Source organism: Balaenoptera musculus, chromosome 3 (assembly GCF_009873245.2).
Source record: "Balaenoptera musculus isolate JJ_BM4_2016_0621 chromosome 3, mBalMus1.pri.v3, whole genome shotgun sequence".
In the NCBI taxonomy this organism is placed as follows: domain Eukaryota; kingdom Metazoa; phylum Chordata; class Mammalia; order Artiodactyla; family Balaenopteridae; genus Balaenoptera; species Balaenoptera musculus.
In genome coordinates this window covers 165,997,420-166,015,197 of record NC_045787.1, presented here as the reverse complement: position 1 = coordinate 166,015,197, position 17,778 = coordinate 165,997,420, and the positions used below count along the sequence as shown (strand labels likewise).

General features: G+C 40.1%; 1 protein-coding gene across 1 annotated transcript in view; it reads left to right on the top strand.

Annotated features, from left to right (window-relative positions):
* ADGRE1 (adhesion G protein-coupled receptor E1) overlaps positions 1-12,110 on the top strand; it is a 49,308-nt gene extending 37,198 nt beyond the window's left edge. The window contains exons 20-24 of the mRNA XM_036847686.1: positions 2,026-2,092; positions 4,369-4,460; positions 8,294-8,462; positions 8,576-8,680; positions 11,708-12,110. Coding sequence (XP_036703581.1) covers positions 2,026-2,092; positions 4,369-4,460; positions 8,294-8,462; positions 8,576-8,680; positions 11,708-11,713 — 439 coding nt within the window. The 3' untranslated portion in view covers positions 11,714-12,110. The remainder of the gene's footprint in view (positions 1-2,025; positions 2,093-4,368; positions 4,461-8,293; positions 8,463-8,575; positions 8,681-11,707) is intronic.
* The last annotated feature ends 5,668 nt before the right edge of the window (positions 12,111-17,778 follow it).

Sequence of the window (17,778 nt, the reverse complement as noted above, 5' to 3'; positions counted from 1 at the left end):
GGATATATACGTATATTCTTTTTCAGATTCTTTTCCTTATAGGTTATTACAAGATATTGAATATAGTTCCCTGTGCTATACAGTAGGTCCTTGTTGATTATCTATTTTATATATAGTAGTGTGTACCTGTTAATCACAAATTCCAAATTTATCCCTCCCCCCTTTTCCCCTTTGGAAACCATAAGTTTGTTTTTTTTTTTTTTTTAAACATCTTTATTGAAGTATAATTGCCTTACAATAGTGTGTTAGCTTCTGCTTTATAACAAAGTGAATCAGTTATACATATACAATATGTTCCCATTTCTCTTCCCTCTTGCATCTCCCTCATAAGTTTGTTTTTTATGTCTGTGAGGTCTGACTATCTTGTCAGGAGATAGTGGTGACAATGCAAGGCCACCATGATGAAGTGCCTGATGTTGGTGTGGGTAGTATAAGCCCTGACAGACCAGAGAAGGATGAGGGCATATGGGAGCTGGAAAGTTCATGGAAGCCTTCCTGGAGGAGGTAGGGTTTGAATGAGCCTTGAAAGCTCTGCTGAAATGTACACATAAGTGAGGACAAATCTTGCCTAAGGGAGAGCTCAAGCTGTATTTGGAGAATAGATGGATTGGAGTGGAAGAAGAGGAAATTGGGGGGGGGGGGGGGGCATGGAATTTGGTGAATACCTTCTAGGTGGTAGGAACCACAGAAAGTTTTGGAAGAGAGGAGTAGCATTGGCAAGGATTTGAAATGATCTCAGGAGGCACCAGGGAGTAGAGAAGTGAGACAGGGAAGAGAAGGAGGAAATACAGGGTGCATTCCTGAGCAGGTCCTGCTGTGGGTAACTGGGGCTCAATCCCAGTAGGTACCTCTGGGGGACTGTGTAGGGCACATACCACAGTTATCCCACCCACGAGGTGAGGGAGCTGGCATATTTATCCAGCTCCCTCCCATCAGCCACTGGTTGAGGGTTGCTCCCTGGGGGAACAAATTTTCTAAAGCTTTTAGTCTGATGCCCTCAGGCAGAGATGCAGATGCTAATGAGGAAATTGGCCCGTATTTACTGAAGTAGTTATCCTTGAAAGGATATGGGCAGCATTTTCTCATGATGCAAACATTTTCTTGCCTTTTGATCACTCTACTACTGGTGACTTACATTCCAGGGAGAGAACATCTGGTTGGCCAAACTTGATTATTTTCCTTCTCTTGCTGGGGAAGGCACACTTCTGCTAAAGGAATATCGGGGTGCTGTTACGAAACATGGCGGAATAGTTGTCAGGTGGTGAAAACAGCAAATATCTACTAGAGGCATGATGGAAAAAGGCAATTAATTCTCCCTCCCTCCTTCCTTTCCCTTCCTCCCTTCCTTCCTTCTTTCCTTCCTTCCTTCCTTCCTTCCACCCTTCCTTCCCTCCCTCCCATCCTTCCTTCCCTCCCTCCCTCCCTTCTTCCTTTCTTCCTTCTTTTCCTCCCTTCCCTCCTTCCCTCCCTCCCTTTATTGCTTCATTCCTATTAACAAATAATTATGGAATGCCTCATCCATGCCAGGATTTGCACTGAGTGCTGGGTATTAAGAGATGAATCAAACGTTCAAAGTCCAAATTCTCATGCAGCTCATAGTCTAGTAGGGAAAGATGGACAATTTATAATAAATAAACAACTGAACAAGATAATTTATGATAGGTGCTATTAAAAAAGCAGCAAGCTCTGTTAGGAAAGGACCAGGGTAGTGGCTTTTCAGAGGTGATGTTCGAGCTGAGATTTGAATGACAAGGTATACTAGTGGAGAGTTCTGGATAAAGGGGTTACAGAGGTTATGAATTGAGAAATGAGCTCTACACAAGGTATTAAGTGAATATTTCAGGAACATTCACCCAGGAAGAAGGTCTGAAAGAGGAAAACTGAAATGTGACCTGGTCCATCATGAAAATTTTTCATGTCAGTCTCACCTCCCAATATTCTCTCCCATTAGCACATCTGGCAGGGTGTGAGTAATTTTAGGGTCAGGACTCTGAGACAATCACTGACTCCTGTTTTTCTCCATAGCTGCTGGCTGAATACAGAGACAGGGTTCATCTGGAGTTTCCTGGGGCCAGTGTGCACAATTATAGTGGTAAGCTGATTGCTTGTTGCAGTGTGTTTTGGAGGAAGATCAAGGAGACCCAAGGGATCTAGAAGTGCCAGTGGATATTGCAAAGCTCTGGTCACTTATTCCTCAAAAACGTTCTCCATTCTGATCCTTGATTCCTGGGATTTCCAAGTTAGAGTGTAATTTCTTTGATTTGTAATATATTTTTTTAAATGCCAGCATGCAAATCCCCTGGAAGGGACCACAATCTTATCAATCCTTTGTGTTTCAGTAAGAATGGGTCTATTGATCTCTTCTGAGTACAGATGTTGAATAAGAGAAAAGATAGGAAGAAATTAAGAGCAATTGGTTGGTGGGGGGGGAAGGGTTGGAGAGGGAAATGGCGGGAAAGAGGCAAAGGGAAGCCTGGAGATTTTTTTTTTTTTTTTCTGTGTTGGGTCTTTGTTGCTGCACGCAGGCTTTCTTTAGTTGTGGCGAGCAGGGGTTACTCTTCGTTGCGGTGCACAGGCTTCTCATTGTGGTGGCTTCTCATGTTGAAGAGCATGGGCTCTAGGTGCACGGGCTTCAGTAATTGTGGCACGCGGGCTCAGTAGTTGTGGCTCGCGGGCTCTAGAGCACAGGCTCTGTAGTTGTGGAGCATGGGCTTAGTTGCTCCGCGGCATGTGGGATTTTCCCGGACCAGGGCTCGAACCCGTGTCCCCTGCATTGGCACGTGGATTCTTAACCACTCTGCCACCAGGGAAGCCCCATGGAGATTTAAAAAAAAGTTTTATGGGGGTTTAATCGACAAAAACTATATATATGTAAGGTGTACAACTTGATGTTTTGACGTATGTATACACTGTGAAATGATCACCACAATCAACCTAATTAACAAATCCATCACCTCACATACTTACCATTTTTTTCCCTTTTCTTTCTTTGTTGTGAGAACCCTTAAGAGCTACCCTTCTAGCAAATTTCAAGTATATGATACAGTATTGTTAACAGAAGTCACCATGCTGTACATTACATCTCTAGAACTTACCTTGCATAACTGAAACTTTGTACCCTTAGACCAACATCTTCCCATCCCCTGGGAGCCACCATTCTACTCTCTGGGAAGCCTGGGGAGGTTGAGTACCATCTCCTTGCTTCCTTGCCTCCAATCTAGATTCTACAGTCCTGCAGGATGAGAGTCTTCTGACTCTCACTCATGGTGGCTTGTTTCCTTGAGTCATTTGTAATTGTTAATTGTGAGCTCATATTTGACTGATCTAAATCTTGGGAATTCTTGAGGTTTTATTCCTCCAGAGGGGTTTTGCTTACTTCTATCAGGTTTTGGGGGTCCATGTGTTAGTTTCCTAGGGCTGCCATAACAAAGTATCACAAACTGGGTAGCTTAGAACAACAGAGTTTTATTGACTCACAGTTCTGGAGGCTAGAAGTCTGAAATCAAGGGGTCAGCAGGCCATGCTCCATCTGAAGGCTCTAGGGAAGAATCTGTTCCCGTCTACTCTCCAAATTCTGGTAGTCTCAGGCATTCCTTGGCTTGTAGATGTCTGTCTTCTCCCTGTATCTCTTCACATTGCCTTCCCTCTGTGCATGTCTGTCTCTATGTCCAAATTTCCCCTTTTTATAAGGACACCAGTCATATTGGATTAGGGCCCACCCTAATGACTTCATTTTAATTTGATCATCTCTGTAAAGACCCTATATCCAAATAAGGTAGCATTCTGAGGTCTTGGGGGTTAGGGCTTCAACATATCTTTTTTTGGGGGGGGGGACACAATTCAACCCATGATGGGACACTGGTCTTGATACTAACTTCCCAGATGCATCCAATGGAAATAAACCAAGATCATCCAAGAGCAAGCAAAGGCTGTTTATTAGGAGATTGCTATGGTAAGGGAGTCAACCACTTGCATTTGTCAAATCGCCTGCATTGGTCAGAGACTAAAAAGCAGGCAGATGAGTGGGAAAGCTTTATAGAGGAAAAAAGGGAAGGTTTCATGTGTGCCCTGCTTGGAGGCTGTAGGCATGGGGACCCTATGGGTAGGCTAACTTAAAGCAAGGCATTCTATGTGATTGGTTAGGGTTACATACTGGCTTTCTCCTTTTGGCCCTAAATTGGAAGCAGGGGCAGAAATGAGGGAGGCTGTCAATTATTAGTCAAGTCCTGGTCATTTGGGGTCAGGTATTGTGTGGCTTCCTGCAGTGGTTACTGTAGACTGTGGGTCAGAGTTCTATTTTTATAGATGGTCTGGCCATTATCTGTTTTGTATATCCAATCTCTCCATCCCTTCTGCTTGACTCTGTAGATCAATTCCATCCTCCTGACTGGGACACTGTGGATCCTGAGGCAGAGGCTTTCTAGTGTCAGTGCTGAAGTCTCCAAGCTCAAAGACACCAGGTACCGTCCATCCTTCCTTTCCCCTCCTCTTCTAGTCTCCTTTCCTTCTTTCCCCAAATGTTCATTGAGTACCTTTTGTAAGACTGGTCCTGTGCCCCAAATGGAATAGCACAGTGTCTAGATCAGGCCGTCTCAAACCTCAGCACTGCCACTTAAAAGCTGTGTGACCTTAGGCAAGTTACATAACCTCTCTGAAACTCAGTTTCCTCATCTGTAGAACTGGGATGCTAACACTGCCCATTTCATGTGGCTTATGAAGCATTTAGTACAGTTCCTAGGAGAAGTGAGTGTTTCCTGTATTAGAACTATTAATATATTCTCTAATTCTTCTACTGTGCATACTTATATGTACATATTTACAAAACCAGAATCATACTATTTTATTTTTATAACCATTTTTCTCTTAACAACATGTAATGAATATTTTTCTATTTAATTAGAAATTTGTTGACAGTATCTTTTTTTTATATATAGTGTTTCAGTGTCAAGACCTAACACAATTTATTTAAATCATCCCTTATTTATGGACATTTAAGTTGTTTCTTTTTTTTTTTCTTTCTTTCTTTTTTTTTTTTACTATTATAAACCATCCTGTCTTGAAATACCCTTGTAGGTAAATCTTCTTACACATCTGTTGTTATTAAATACAATAATAGTATGGAGAACAGTATGGAGGTCCCTTACAAAACTAAAAATAGAATTACCATATGACCCAGCAATCCCACTACTGGGCATATACCCAGAGAAAACCATAATGCAAAAAGACACATGCACCCCAATGTTCATTGCAGCACTATTTACAATAGCCAGGACATGGAAGCAACCTAAATGTCCATCGACAGATGAATGGATAAAGAAGTTGTGGTACATACATACAATGGAATATTACTCAGCCATAAAAAGGAACGAAACTGGGTAATTTGTAGAGACGTGGATGGACCTAGAGACTGTCATACAGAGTGAACTAAGTCAGAAAGAGAAAAACAAATATCGTATATTAACGCATACATGAGGAATCTAGAAAAATGGTACAGATGAACCAGTTTGCAAGGCAGAAATAGAGACACAGATGTAGAGAACAAAAGTATGTACACCAAGGGTGGAAAGTGGGGGGGGGGGGCGATGGTGGTGGGATGAATTGGGAGATTGGGATTGACATATATACACTAATATGTATAAAATAGATAACTAATAAGAACCTGCTGTATAAAATAATAAATTCAAAAAAAATACAATAATAGGCATGAAATTGCCTGAGCAAAGAGTAGGTTGGATTGTAACACTGTTAGTATATATTGCAAATCATTTTCCAGAAAATGTTTCCATTTACAATAGTGCTTGTTTACCTGCAGCTTTGCCAACACTAGTGTTTATCATTTTTATTGTTCTGTTGAATTAATATATGAATTTTACAAGCTCATTATTTTAGTTTCAGATATATATTTTTTATCTTACAGATGTGGGACTTTTTCATATTCTTATAGGCCATTTGTTTTCTTAACTTCATCATTCAACTAAAGTTCATTTTAAGAACCTACTAAAACCAGACATTGTCTAGCTTTTATCATCAGTAAACTGATGACGTCCTTTACTTATTTTCCTGTCAGTGTCCAATCCCTCACTCATCTTGAATATTTTTTTAAAGTTATTTTTTAAAAGTGCAAAAAATTAAAACAAAGTTAATACATACAATGGTAAGAAAAATTAAGTAGTGAGAAAGGGAACACATATAAAGTCATTCTCTATCTCTCCCCTGACCCCCTGGGTCCCCAGATCCCTCCAACCCTAAGCAACCATTATCACTTAAGTTGACCTTCCTTCCAGAATATTCTATACTTATATATCCATTACATAAATGATAGGATACTGTACGTATTATTCTGCACTTTGTGTTTTCCACATATTACGTAGCTTACATCATATCAATACTTAAGGTTAAAAACAACTAACAAAAGGGAATTCCCTAGTCGTCCAGTGGTTAGGACTCCATGCTTCCATTGCAGGGGGCACGGGTTCCATCCCTGACTGGGGAACTAAGATCCTGCAAGCCACATGGCATGGCCAAAAAATAAAAACAAACAAAAAACAACTAACGAAAATATTTATTTTGTGCCAGACACTGTTCTAAGCACCCTTAGTGTCTTCCCATCTCATTATTTAATCTGTAGAGCAAGCAATACCCCTGTATAGGTATTGTATTATTATCTCTATATCACTTTGAGGAAACTGAGGCACAATGAAGTTAAGTAACTTACAAAGGCCACAAAGTTAGTGAATGGCTCAGTCAGAATTTATTTGTGGGCAGTCTGACCCAGAGCCTGTATCCTTATCCACTCTAGTACATTGTGACTCTCATCTCATTTAAAAATTGTTTTTATAATCTACTCTTTATCTCTATAGATTTGCTTATTCTGGACATTTCTTATCAATTGAATCATACACTCTGTGGCCTTTTGTGTCTGGCTTCTCTCACTGAGCAACATGTTTTCAACATTCATCCACATTGTAGCAAGTGTCAGTGCTTCATTACTTTTTATGACTGAAAAATATTCCACCATATGGATGGACCACATTGTGTGCCTCCATTCATCTGTTGATGGACATTTGGGTTGTTTTAGTTGGGGGATAAGTAAATAGGGAATGGCTGCTTGATAGGTACATAGTTTCTTTTTGGGATGATAAAAATGTCTTGGAACTGGATGGTGATGATGTTTGTACATTGTGAATGTGCTCAATGCCACTGAATTGCACACTTTCAGTGGCCAAAATGGTTAATCTTATGGTATGTGAGTTTTGCCTCCAATAATAAGGAAGGCTTCATAGTATTTCATATGATGGCTTCACGGTTCACTTAATGTGTCCCAAATTCTTGGACAGGTAGGTCCTTCTAGCCTTTAAAAAATTTTTTATTGAAGTATGGTTGATTTACAATGTTGTGTTAATTTCTGCTGTACAGCAAAGTGACTTAGTTATATATATATATATATATATATATATTCTTTTTTCACATTCTTTTACATTGTGGTTTATCACAGGATATTGAATATAGTTCCCTGTGCTATACAGTAGGACCTTGTTGTTTACCCATTCTATATATAATAGTTTGCATCTGCTAATCCCAGACTCCAAATCCATCCCTCCCCTGCCCCCCGCTTTGGCAATCACATGTCTGTTCTCTATGTCTGTGACTCTGTTTCTATTTTGTAGATAAGTTCATTTGTGTCATATTTTAGATTCCACATGTAAGTGATATCATATGGTATTTGTCTTTCTCTTTCTGACTTATATACTTTATCATACTTAGTGTGATAAAAATGGCATTATTTCATTCTTTTTAATGGTTGAGTAGATATTCCATTGTGTGTGTGTGTGTGTGTGTGTATATATATACATAGAAATGTACACATATATACATATATATACAACATATATGTGTATATATACACATATATGTGAGATATATATGTATGTATGTGTATATATATATACACAAACCACATCTTCTTTATCTGTTGATGGACATTTAGGTTGTTTCCATGTCTTGTCTATTGTAAATAGTGCCTTCTAACCTTTTATTATTACAGACAATATTGCATTAAATACATGTGTCCACACATCTTTGTGTCCACGTGTATCTGTAGGCCAGTTGCCTTTTCAATGTCTGTAGGATTTGATTTTCCTACCTCTAGGCTTGGAACCTCTGTTCCATGTTTATTCTCACCCAGGTGACGGGTCACAAGGTGGCAGCCTCAGGCTAAACCTGGGAGAGTGGTGGCCCATGAGGACAACAGCCACCTCCTAGAACCTTATCCTCTGCAAATCTTCCCCTCCAGGTTACTGACATTCAAAGCCTTTGCCCAGATCTTCATCTTGGGGTGTTCCTGGGTGTTGGGCATTTTCCAGATTGGACCCATGGCCAATATCATGGCTTACTTGTTCACCATCATCAACAGCCTGCAAGGAGCCTTCATCTTCCTCATTCATTGTCTGCTCAACCGCCAGGTACGTAGCTACTGCCCTCCCAGTCCCCCTCCTTCCAGGGCTCATACCTCTGCCCACACATGCCCCTGCATGTAAGAGTGATTCATCTCCCCATGATGTGTCTCCACCTTCAGGTACGGGAAGAATACAGGAGATGCATGACCAGGAAGACCAAACCCAGCTCCCAGTCCGAGACCTCAGGGATCGTACTGTCATCTGTTCCCTCCACTTCCAAAACGGTGAGAGTCTGCATGTTGTACGCAGGTTCTGGTCAGACAGAATGTCTGCTTCTTAGCAATACTAGACAGCACTGTATGTTGAGTACCTACTGTGAGCTAAACACGTACACGGGTATTAACTCATGTGATAAAGTTTGGGGTTTAAGGGTGGGAGTTCGGGAGCCAGGCTGCCTGGGTTTAAATGCCAGCTCTGCCCCTCAGTAGCTGTGCAAACTAAAAAAGATAAAATCATGACTCACAGATATAAAATAAGCATTTGTCAAGGATTTTATTCTGCTCATTAATCAGTGAGGGAAGTTTAAATGCCAGCTCCGCCCCTCAGTAGCTGTGCAAACTAAAAAAGATAAAATCATGACTCACAGATATAAAATAAGCATATGTCAAGGATTTTATTCTGCTCATTAATCAGTGAGGGAAGCAGCAGATGTTATAACTGGTTCGCAAGAGAACGCAAAGAACAGACGTGTATGTGTATTACATCATACATATAATGTGTACAATGTATATAATGTACACATAATACATAGCACACATATAATGTATACAATGTTCACAATGTATACATAATACATAACATTATTACTTTATATATATGTATGTTCTTTGTGTTCTCTTTTGAACCAATTATAACATCTGCCTGGTTTCCTCATTGATAATTATATGTAATATATAGAACATATAATTATATATTATATAATTATACATATAATTGTAAATATACAGACATTATATATAATTATTCACATTATAATATATAAATTTTATATTATATAATATATAAATATATATTATATATAAATTTCATATATAATATCTATAAATTATACATAATTATACATAATTGTTTTTATACATAATTGTATTTTATACATAATTATATACAGCCATTATATATAATTATTAACATTATATAATATAATCATACATATAATTATAAATATACAGACATATATAATTATTAGTATTATATAATATATTTAAAATTCATATATGTGTATTATTTATGTATTAATATATGTGGATTAAATACATATATAATATCGATAATATTGAAATGAGAGTGCAAGTAAAGGAAAAACAGATTTTTCCATGAAATTATTTTCCATCACTGTCAGTTATTTAAAATTTACAGAATTGTAAAATAGCTCCACCATAGGTCAGATAATACCCAAAGGGGTATCCTCTAACAACACATCATTTTTGTTCGAAGCGCACATTTTCCTCTACACAATGGATCTCATCCAATCTCATGGCTACAAACACCATCTATTAGCAATGACCCCCAAATTATAAATAATGTGCAGTTTAGCCCACTCTCCTGAATTCTAGACTCATATAACCTGCCACCTACCAAATGCCCCCACTTAGACGTCTGATATCGCAGATGTAACATGTTGCAAATGAGTTTCTGATTCCCCCACCTCTCATTTCCGCATAGGGTCCTCTATTTTTCTATTGCTCGGGAGTGAAGGTGTGAAGTTAACCTTGACTCTGCTTGTCTTCTCACTCTCTTCCATCTCTGATTCATCAGCAAATCCTGATGACTCTTTCTCAAAATGGATCCAGAGTCTGATCGCTTCTCTTTCCCTTCATTCCTTCCACTGTGGTCCAAGTACAAGTCTCTAGCCAGGATGATGGAAATAACCTCAAAAGCGTTCTTCCTGCTGCCTCTCTTGCCCTTTCCCTGCCCTACCTTTGGTCTATTCTCCCTACAGCAGCCAGAGGGCACTCGTGAGCCCCTGAGTCAGGTCACATTCCTTCTCTGCCTACAACACTCCATGGCTCCCACCTTACTCAGAGTAAAAGCCAAAGTCAGAGGGCACTCGTGAACCCCTGAGTCAGGTCACATTCCTTCTCTGCCTACAACACTCCATGGCTCCCACCTTAGAGTAAAAGCCAAAGTCCTCCTGGTGGCCCACAAGGCCTTGTCTGATCTGACTCTCTTTTCCTTTTTGACCTTGTCTTCTATTAATTGACCTCTCACTTCACTCTGCTCCACCCTCACTGGCCTGCTCAAGATTCTTCAAACATGCCAGGCTCACTTCCTCCTTAGGAACCTTGAACTGAATGCTCTTGAATGCCTTGAATGTTTTTGTCCTGATACCTGCATGGACAACTCCCTCACTTCCCTCACGTCCTTCAAATCTTTGTTCCAGTCATTTCTTATCAATGAAATTTCCTCTGACACCTGTATTTTGTGCAGCCTCCTATTCCCCTACCCTGGTATTCATGCTTCCTCCACGCACCTTGTCTTGATTTTCTTTTCCATGCTTTCCACTTTCTAACACTATAATTTCCTTATTCATCTCATTTAATTTTTATGGTCTTCCATCCCCCACTAGAATGTCTTATTTTTTTCCACTGATGTATTCCAAGCACAAGTAACAAAGATCCAGTGGCTTAAATAAATAGGAAATTCTTTTTCTTGCAAGAATAGAAGCCCAGAGTTAGGTGTTGCTGGTATTGGTTCTGTTGCTTAGTGGTGTTGTTAAGGATCTAAGCTCTCCCTAGTTTTCCATTGCACTGACAGCATGTTGGCTTTTCATCAATTATTTTCATGGTTGCAAGATGGCTGCCATAGCTCCAGACATTGTGACCTTGTTCAAGGCAGGAAGAAGAGGGATGGGGCAGAGTGGTAAACTCTCCTTTCAACCTTCTCCCTTTAACAGGAAACAAAAGTTTTTCCAGAAGCCCCTTAGCAAATTTCCCTTTCACCTAATTGGTCAGAACTACATCACATGACCACTCATGGTTACAAAGGCATTTGAAAAAACAAGTATTCTGCTTTCTAGCTTCTAGAATGGGAATATCAATAGTAAAGAGGTTGAGAATAGCTTTTGAGTCTGCCAACAGTGCTTGCCACACTAGGCGTAATCACTGTTAACATTTAAATGTTTATCCTTCTAGTTTTTGTTGCCATATTTATCTCTGTCTGTATTTATAAGACCCATGCCCACATAGATCTGACCCCTGGACTCACATTTGTACTAATCCTGCCACTGTTTCTGATTCTAATTTCTCTCACAGGGTTAAAGTCCTTTCTTGCTTTCAAATACACTATGAAACAACATTTCAGGAAAGCAGGTGCCTGCAGGAGCCTTCTCTGAAATCTCCTCTTCTCGGCTTAATATGGAAATGCAGGATCCCGCCAGCCACAGAACTCTCTGGGAAATTCAGATCATGGACGGATATGTGGGATGGTCTTTCCATGGCTTCATGCCCTGCTGAGAAACAAGAGTTTCTGTTCCAGCTTACCATTTTATCTTCTGTGTTCTGCAACTCTTTGACTTTCCAGAGTTTTGCGGAGATAACAGATCGCAGTGCAATGGCTGGACCAAGAACTTCTGGCTACCATTTTGTTTTGTCCTAAGTCCATTGATGTGTGGCTTCAAGAGTGCCTCTCCAGCATCTATCACATGCTTGACACAGAGAGTAGCCCTCAATAAATGATGTGTCTTCTGACTGACTGGCTTACCTTTCAACAAAGAACCCTCCTGCTTTTATAGAAATGGTCAGTAAAATTGTAAGGAGAGCCTCAGGGGATAAATAAAGCACACACACTTATAGGCAGAAACGCTTAAAAAAGTTATGTTGGTAAGTAGGAGCAGTCAAAGGGAATTAAGAGGTACAAACTTCTAGGTGTAAAATAAATAAGTGACAAAAATGTAAGGCTCAGCACAGTGAATATAGTCAATATTTTATAATAACTTTATAAGGAGTATAATCTATAAAAATATCAAATTACCATGCTGTACACCTGAAAGTAACATAATACTGTAAGTCAACTATACTCCAATTGAAAAAAAAAAGAAGAAAGTGAAAATTCAACATGTAGATCTCCCCTCTGTGACCACTCTAATACCTCCCTAACAAAAGTGTGGTCCGTGGACCAGAAGAATCAGCCTCATCTTGTTAGAAAAGTAGGACATCAGGTGCCACCCCAGATCTGCTGAACCAGAGCCTGCATTTTTTTTTTTTTTTACTTTTTATTTTGTTTTATTTATTTATTTTTTGACTGCGTTGGGTCTTCTTTGCTGCGCACGGCCTTTCTCTAGTTGCGGTGAGTGGGGTCTACTTTTCGTTGTGGTGCACAGGCTTCTCATTGAGGTGGCTTCTCTTGTTGCGGAGCATGGGCTCTAGGCACGCGGGCTTCAGTAGTTGCAGCACATGAACTCAGTAGTTGCGGCACGCGGGCTCTAGGGCACGTGGGCTTCAGTAGTTGTGGCGTGTGGGCTCAGTAGTTGTGGCTTGCGGGCTCTAGAGCACAGAGAGCCTGCATTTTAATGAGATCCCCAGGGGATTTGTGTTGTACTCATGAATGTTCTAGAATATTCTAGAATATTCTTCTGTTTGCCATGCTGATAGCTCAGCTTGTCTTTAAAGCCAGAAAGGAAACATTTATTTTGGGACTTTACACCTGCCATTCCCTCTTCCTATGACATTTTTCCTCAAAATCTGATTCATTGTTATCCTCTCTTTGAGTCTCAGCTTAGTCATTATTTCCACTAGGAAACATTCTTTGAATCTCTCTTTTTTAAAAAAGTGAAGTATAGTTGATTTACGATATTATATTATTCTTTGAATCTCTTGAAGTAGGATTAGATATCATCTCTGTGTGTCTCCTAAGGCTTTGTTGAGCTGAAACAAATAGGCTGCCAGATATTTCTCCAGCAAAAATGGGTTTATTTGGTATCAGTGGAGAATTGCAATTCAGGGTCTGCAACATGCAACATGTGGTGAGCCACATGCAAGTTCCTGTACGGCAAGGGAAAGAGAACTCTTTTAAAAAGAGGAAAGGGAAGTTAAGAGGGCTATAGTAAACAAAGAGTCCAAGGCTTTTATTGGCTGAGTCCTTGCCAGGAAAGAAGAGAAGTCTTTCTTCTTCTTGGGCTCTGCTATCAACACAGGACTTGAGAACTCCCTTTTCTTACCTCCCAAATCTATTTACTTTAGCTTTCTGTTTATTAATTTTTTTTTTTTACAACTTCATGCTTTCTAGCCCTGTACTATAATTTCCCTTTTTCTTGGGTGTCTCCAACAAACTCTGAACTCCATCCGTACAGAGAATTGTATTTAGTAGGTTCTCCATAAATATGTTGAATGAATGAGGGAATGAATGAATTCTCTCCATTTTGAAGCTGAGGAACCTGAGACCCAGAGAGCTTAAGTACCTTTCTCAGCATTACACAGGTGTAGGTGGCTGAGATGGGCTTTGAGCTCTTGATAACAGAGCTCCACTTCCAGACCCCTGGCCCCTCGCCTTCTCTTCCTTTGACCACAGGAATTCTTGGGGACACAGAGAAGAGACTAAATATTTACTTTGAATCAACTTACCACTTAGGATTCAATTAGCTCAGTAATAATCATGTGTTGGACAATTTGATAGCAACATTAAACTTGGTTGTCAGAGGCTTGGTTTTTATTATTTGTGGCAGCCACAACTTGGGAGGGAGCTGACACATGTTTACAAACAAGGGTTCATTTATGATAGGTGGGTCTTCAATGTTTGGCTTATCCAGAGTGTTCAGTACAGAGGTGACAGTTCTAGGGGGTGTTGAAATGAGACTGCACAGTTCTTACCTTTAGCCAATACAGGTAGATCGATTGCATCAGTGGCCTCAAGATGGGTCTCCGTGTCTCCACACCCCTTCCCTGCAACTTTGTAACTCCTTCCCACTCTGACTCAGACTTGGCTTTGAGACTTGCTTTGGCCAAAGGAATATTAGCAAGTGTGACTCAGAGGTTTCAAAAGTGAGTGTGCCATCCTTTTTGCCCTTTATGTGATTAATCTTGCTTGATTTTGCATCTCTGCCTCTGCCATGAGGATATGCCCAGGATAACCTGCTGGATGTATGTGAGAAACATATGAAAGAGAGTTTAGTCATCCTATTATACCAGCTGAGGTTGTCCATAATCAGCCACCTAGCCAACTTGTAGCTGACTGTGGTCATGTGAGTGAGCCCAGCCAAGATCAGCACACTGCCCCAGGCAACCCACAGACTTAGCAGCAACAATCAAGCCTCATTTTTTTCAGACACTTAGTTTCATAAGTGGTTTGCTATGAAACATTACTTGTGGCAATTGCCCCAACTGATACAGTAGCCAATGGGTTGTCAACCTTTTGCATTTGATTGCAACAACTTGAAATAGACAAAGAGAGAGGTTGGATCTCCATTTCCTCTTAGTTATTAGGAGCTATAAATCTATAGTGGTTGAATTAAAGTTCTTTCTGAAGAAGATCTGTGCAAGGATTTATCTGTTTCTGCAACAGTGTTACATGTTGGTCTAAAATACAGTCACCTTCAGGAATCCTATATTTCTAAAGTAAGTGGATAAAGTTGTGATCTCCACAATAGGATTTTTTCTTACTATAAACATCAAGCTTGGTGTATTTCTTCACCCCCATGTCTCATATGCCTCCACTAGAGGGAGAAAAGAGACTCAGGATAAAACCTGCATAGTTCTTAAATCCCATAAAGTGCAATAACATTGTCCTCTTACAATCCAAATAATTTATGGTGTTCCCCCCCCCCACCAAAATACAAATCCATCCAGTCAAGAAATATTTATTGACCACTGACAAGGTGCCTTCCCACACCAGAACATTAAAGTAGTTGAAAAATAATTGAAAAGTTGAAATGTAAGGATATTAGAATGTAAAATATTATTTTAAATTTAAATATTTTATTTATCCCTTAACCAGAATTTATGAAAATTTTCCTTTGTTTTGCTAGAAGCAAACTCATCAGTAATATTTTCAAAATCAAGTTCTAGGGAAAAAAATGAACCTTTAAAAAGTACATTTAAAAAGAGTATGTAAAAATATTTGCAAATGAAGCAACTGACAAAGGATTAATCTCCAAAATTTACAAGCAGCTCATGCAGCTCAATATCAAAAAAACAAACAACCCAATCCAAAAATGGGCAGAAGACCTAAATAGACATTTCTCCAAAGAAGATATACAGATTACCAGCAAACACATGAAAGAATGCTCAACATCATTAATCATTAGAGAAATGCAAATCAAAACTGCAATGAGATATCATCTCACACCAGTCAGAATGGCCATGATCAAAAAATCTACAAACAATAAATGCTGGAGAGGGTGTGGAGAGAAGGGAACCGTTTGCACTGTTGGTGGGAATGTAAATTGATACATCCGCTATGGAGAACAGTATGGAGGTTCCTTGAAAAACTAAAAACAGAACTACCATACGACCCAGCAATCCCACTACTGGGCATATACCCTGAGAAAACCATAATTCAAAAAGTGTCATGTACCACAATGTTCATTGCAGCTCTATTTACGATAGCCAGGACATGGAAGCAACCTAAGTGTCCATCAACAGATGAATGGATAAAGATGTGGCACATATATACAATGGAATATTACTCAGCCATAAAAAGAAACGAAATTGAGTTACTTGTAGTTAGGTGGATGGACCTAGAGTCTGCCATACAGAGTGAAGTAAGTCAGAAAGAGAAAAACAAATACTGTATGCTAACACATATATATGGAATCTAAAAAAAAAAAAAAAAGGGGCTGATGAACCTAAGGGCAGGACAGGAATAAAGACACAGACGTAGAGAATGAACTTGAGGACATGGGGAGGGGGAAGGGTAAGCTGGGACGAAGTGAGAGAGTGGCATGGACTTATTTATATACACTACCAAATGTAAAATAGAGAGCTAGTGGGAAGCAGCTGCATAGCACAGGGAGATCAGCTCGGTGCTTTGTGACCCCCTAGAGGGGTGGGATAGGGAGGCTGGGAGGGAGAGGCAACAGGGAGGGGTTATGGGGATATATGTATATGTATAGCTGATTCACTTTGTTATACAGTAGAAACTAACACACCATTGTAAAGCAATTATACTCCAATAAAGATGTTTAAAAAAAAAGTCTTATGTCTGATTTAGCATTTGACACAACAATGACAAAAAAAGATGTTAAAATGAGAAGTAAAAAGCAAGCTTAATAAAATTTTATAGCATTAATATTAAAAAATAATCTCTAGTTTAGGTATCATTTCTTGCCTAAGTGTAAGCAATGTAAGAAAATATTGTAACTAAAATCATTAAATAATCCCCCCAGACTAGATTACCTCTGTAGAATTCAATAGAGAAATCCTGACAGAGATTGAAGTGTACAAAGATAAGGAAAAATCATTTTTCTTGCCACATGAAACCCAGTCTCTCACTCACAAAAACGTTTACTCTTGTCGTTTTTGTCTACCAAGAGTTTAATAGAGTACAATGTTAATCTAACAAAGCATCTCACTCCAGAAACAGGGTTGACACTTAAAGAGGCAAGTAGAACGGAGGGCTGTCCTGCAGTGAACCACTTCCCAGGGGCCGCAGCACTCGGCTTCTTCAGGACAGTCCTCTCCATTTTTCACCTAGTTCTCAGGATTCCTGGCTCTCTCTGTCTCCCTGGCAAGCCTGTCTGCCCTCAAGGCCATATCCAGTCTCTCCCTTGCTCTTTTCACTTCCCGAGACTGTCGGCGAATATCTGCATATGTTACTCGTTGCCTGCAGAGGGTCTGTGGGAGGAAGAGACCCAATCCTGGGATCATCTCTGCCCCGTCTGAAAACTGGGTAGTGATGGCATCAGGGCTGGTGTGCAGAGACCTGGCACCAGCACGACCCAGGGATTCACCTGCACCACGCAGGGCAATTACTCCGAAAATAATTGCGCTGTCCAACGTGCTGAAAGGTTCTCCTTCAGGGCTGTAGGCCTGGAGCCCCTGCAATCTCCTGAATGCACAGACTTGCTGGGGCTTCTCCAAGGTCCCCTCGCATCGACGGCGCCTGACCGCATTGTCAGGATGAGAAGTTATCTTTGTGATTGGCCTCCTGAAAACGCAGCTGGTCAGCCTCATAGGAAGTGCAGTTCCGTCACGATGTCTCTGCTTGGCCTTGGCTAAATGGTCTTGTCTTTTCTTCTCCAACGTCTCAGGCATCATATTTCTTTTGCGCTTCCCCTATGAAAACAAAATGAAATGTAACATTTGAATAAAGTGGGGGATGAAACCACTGCCAGTCATGGAGAATGTTCTCAGCTCGTTTGGATAACCACCCTCCTCTCTCCCTAGAGAAA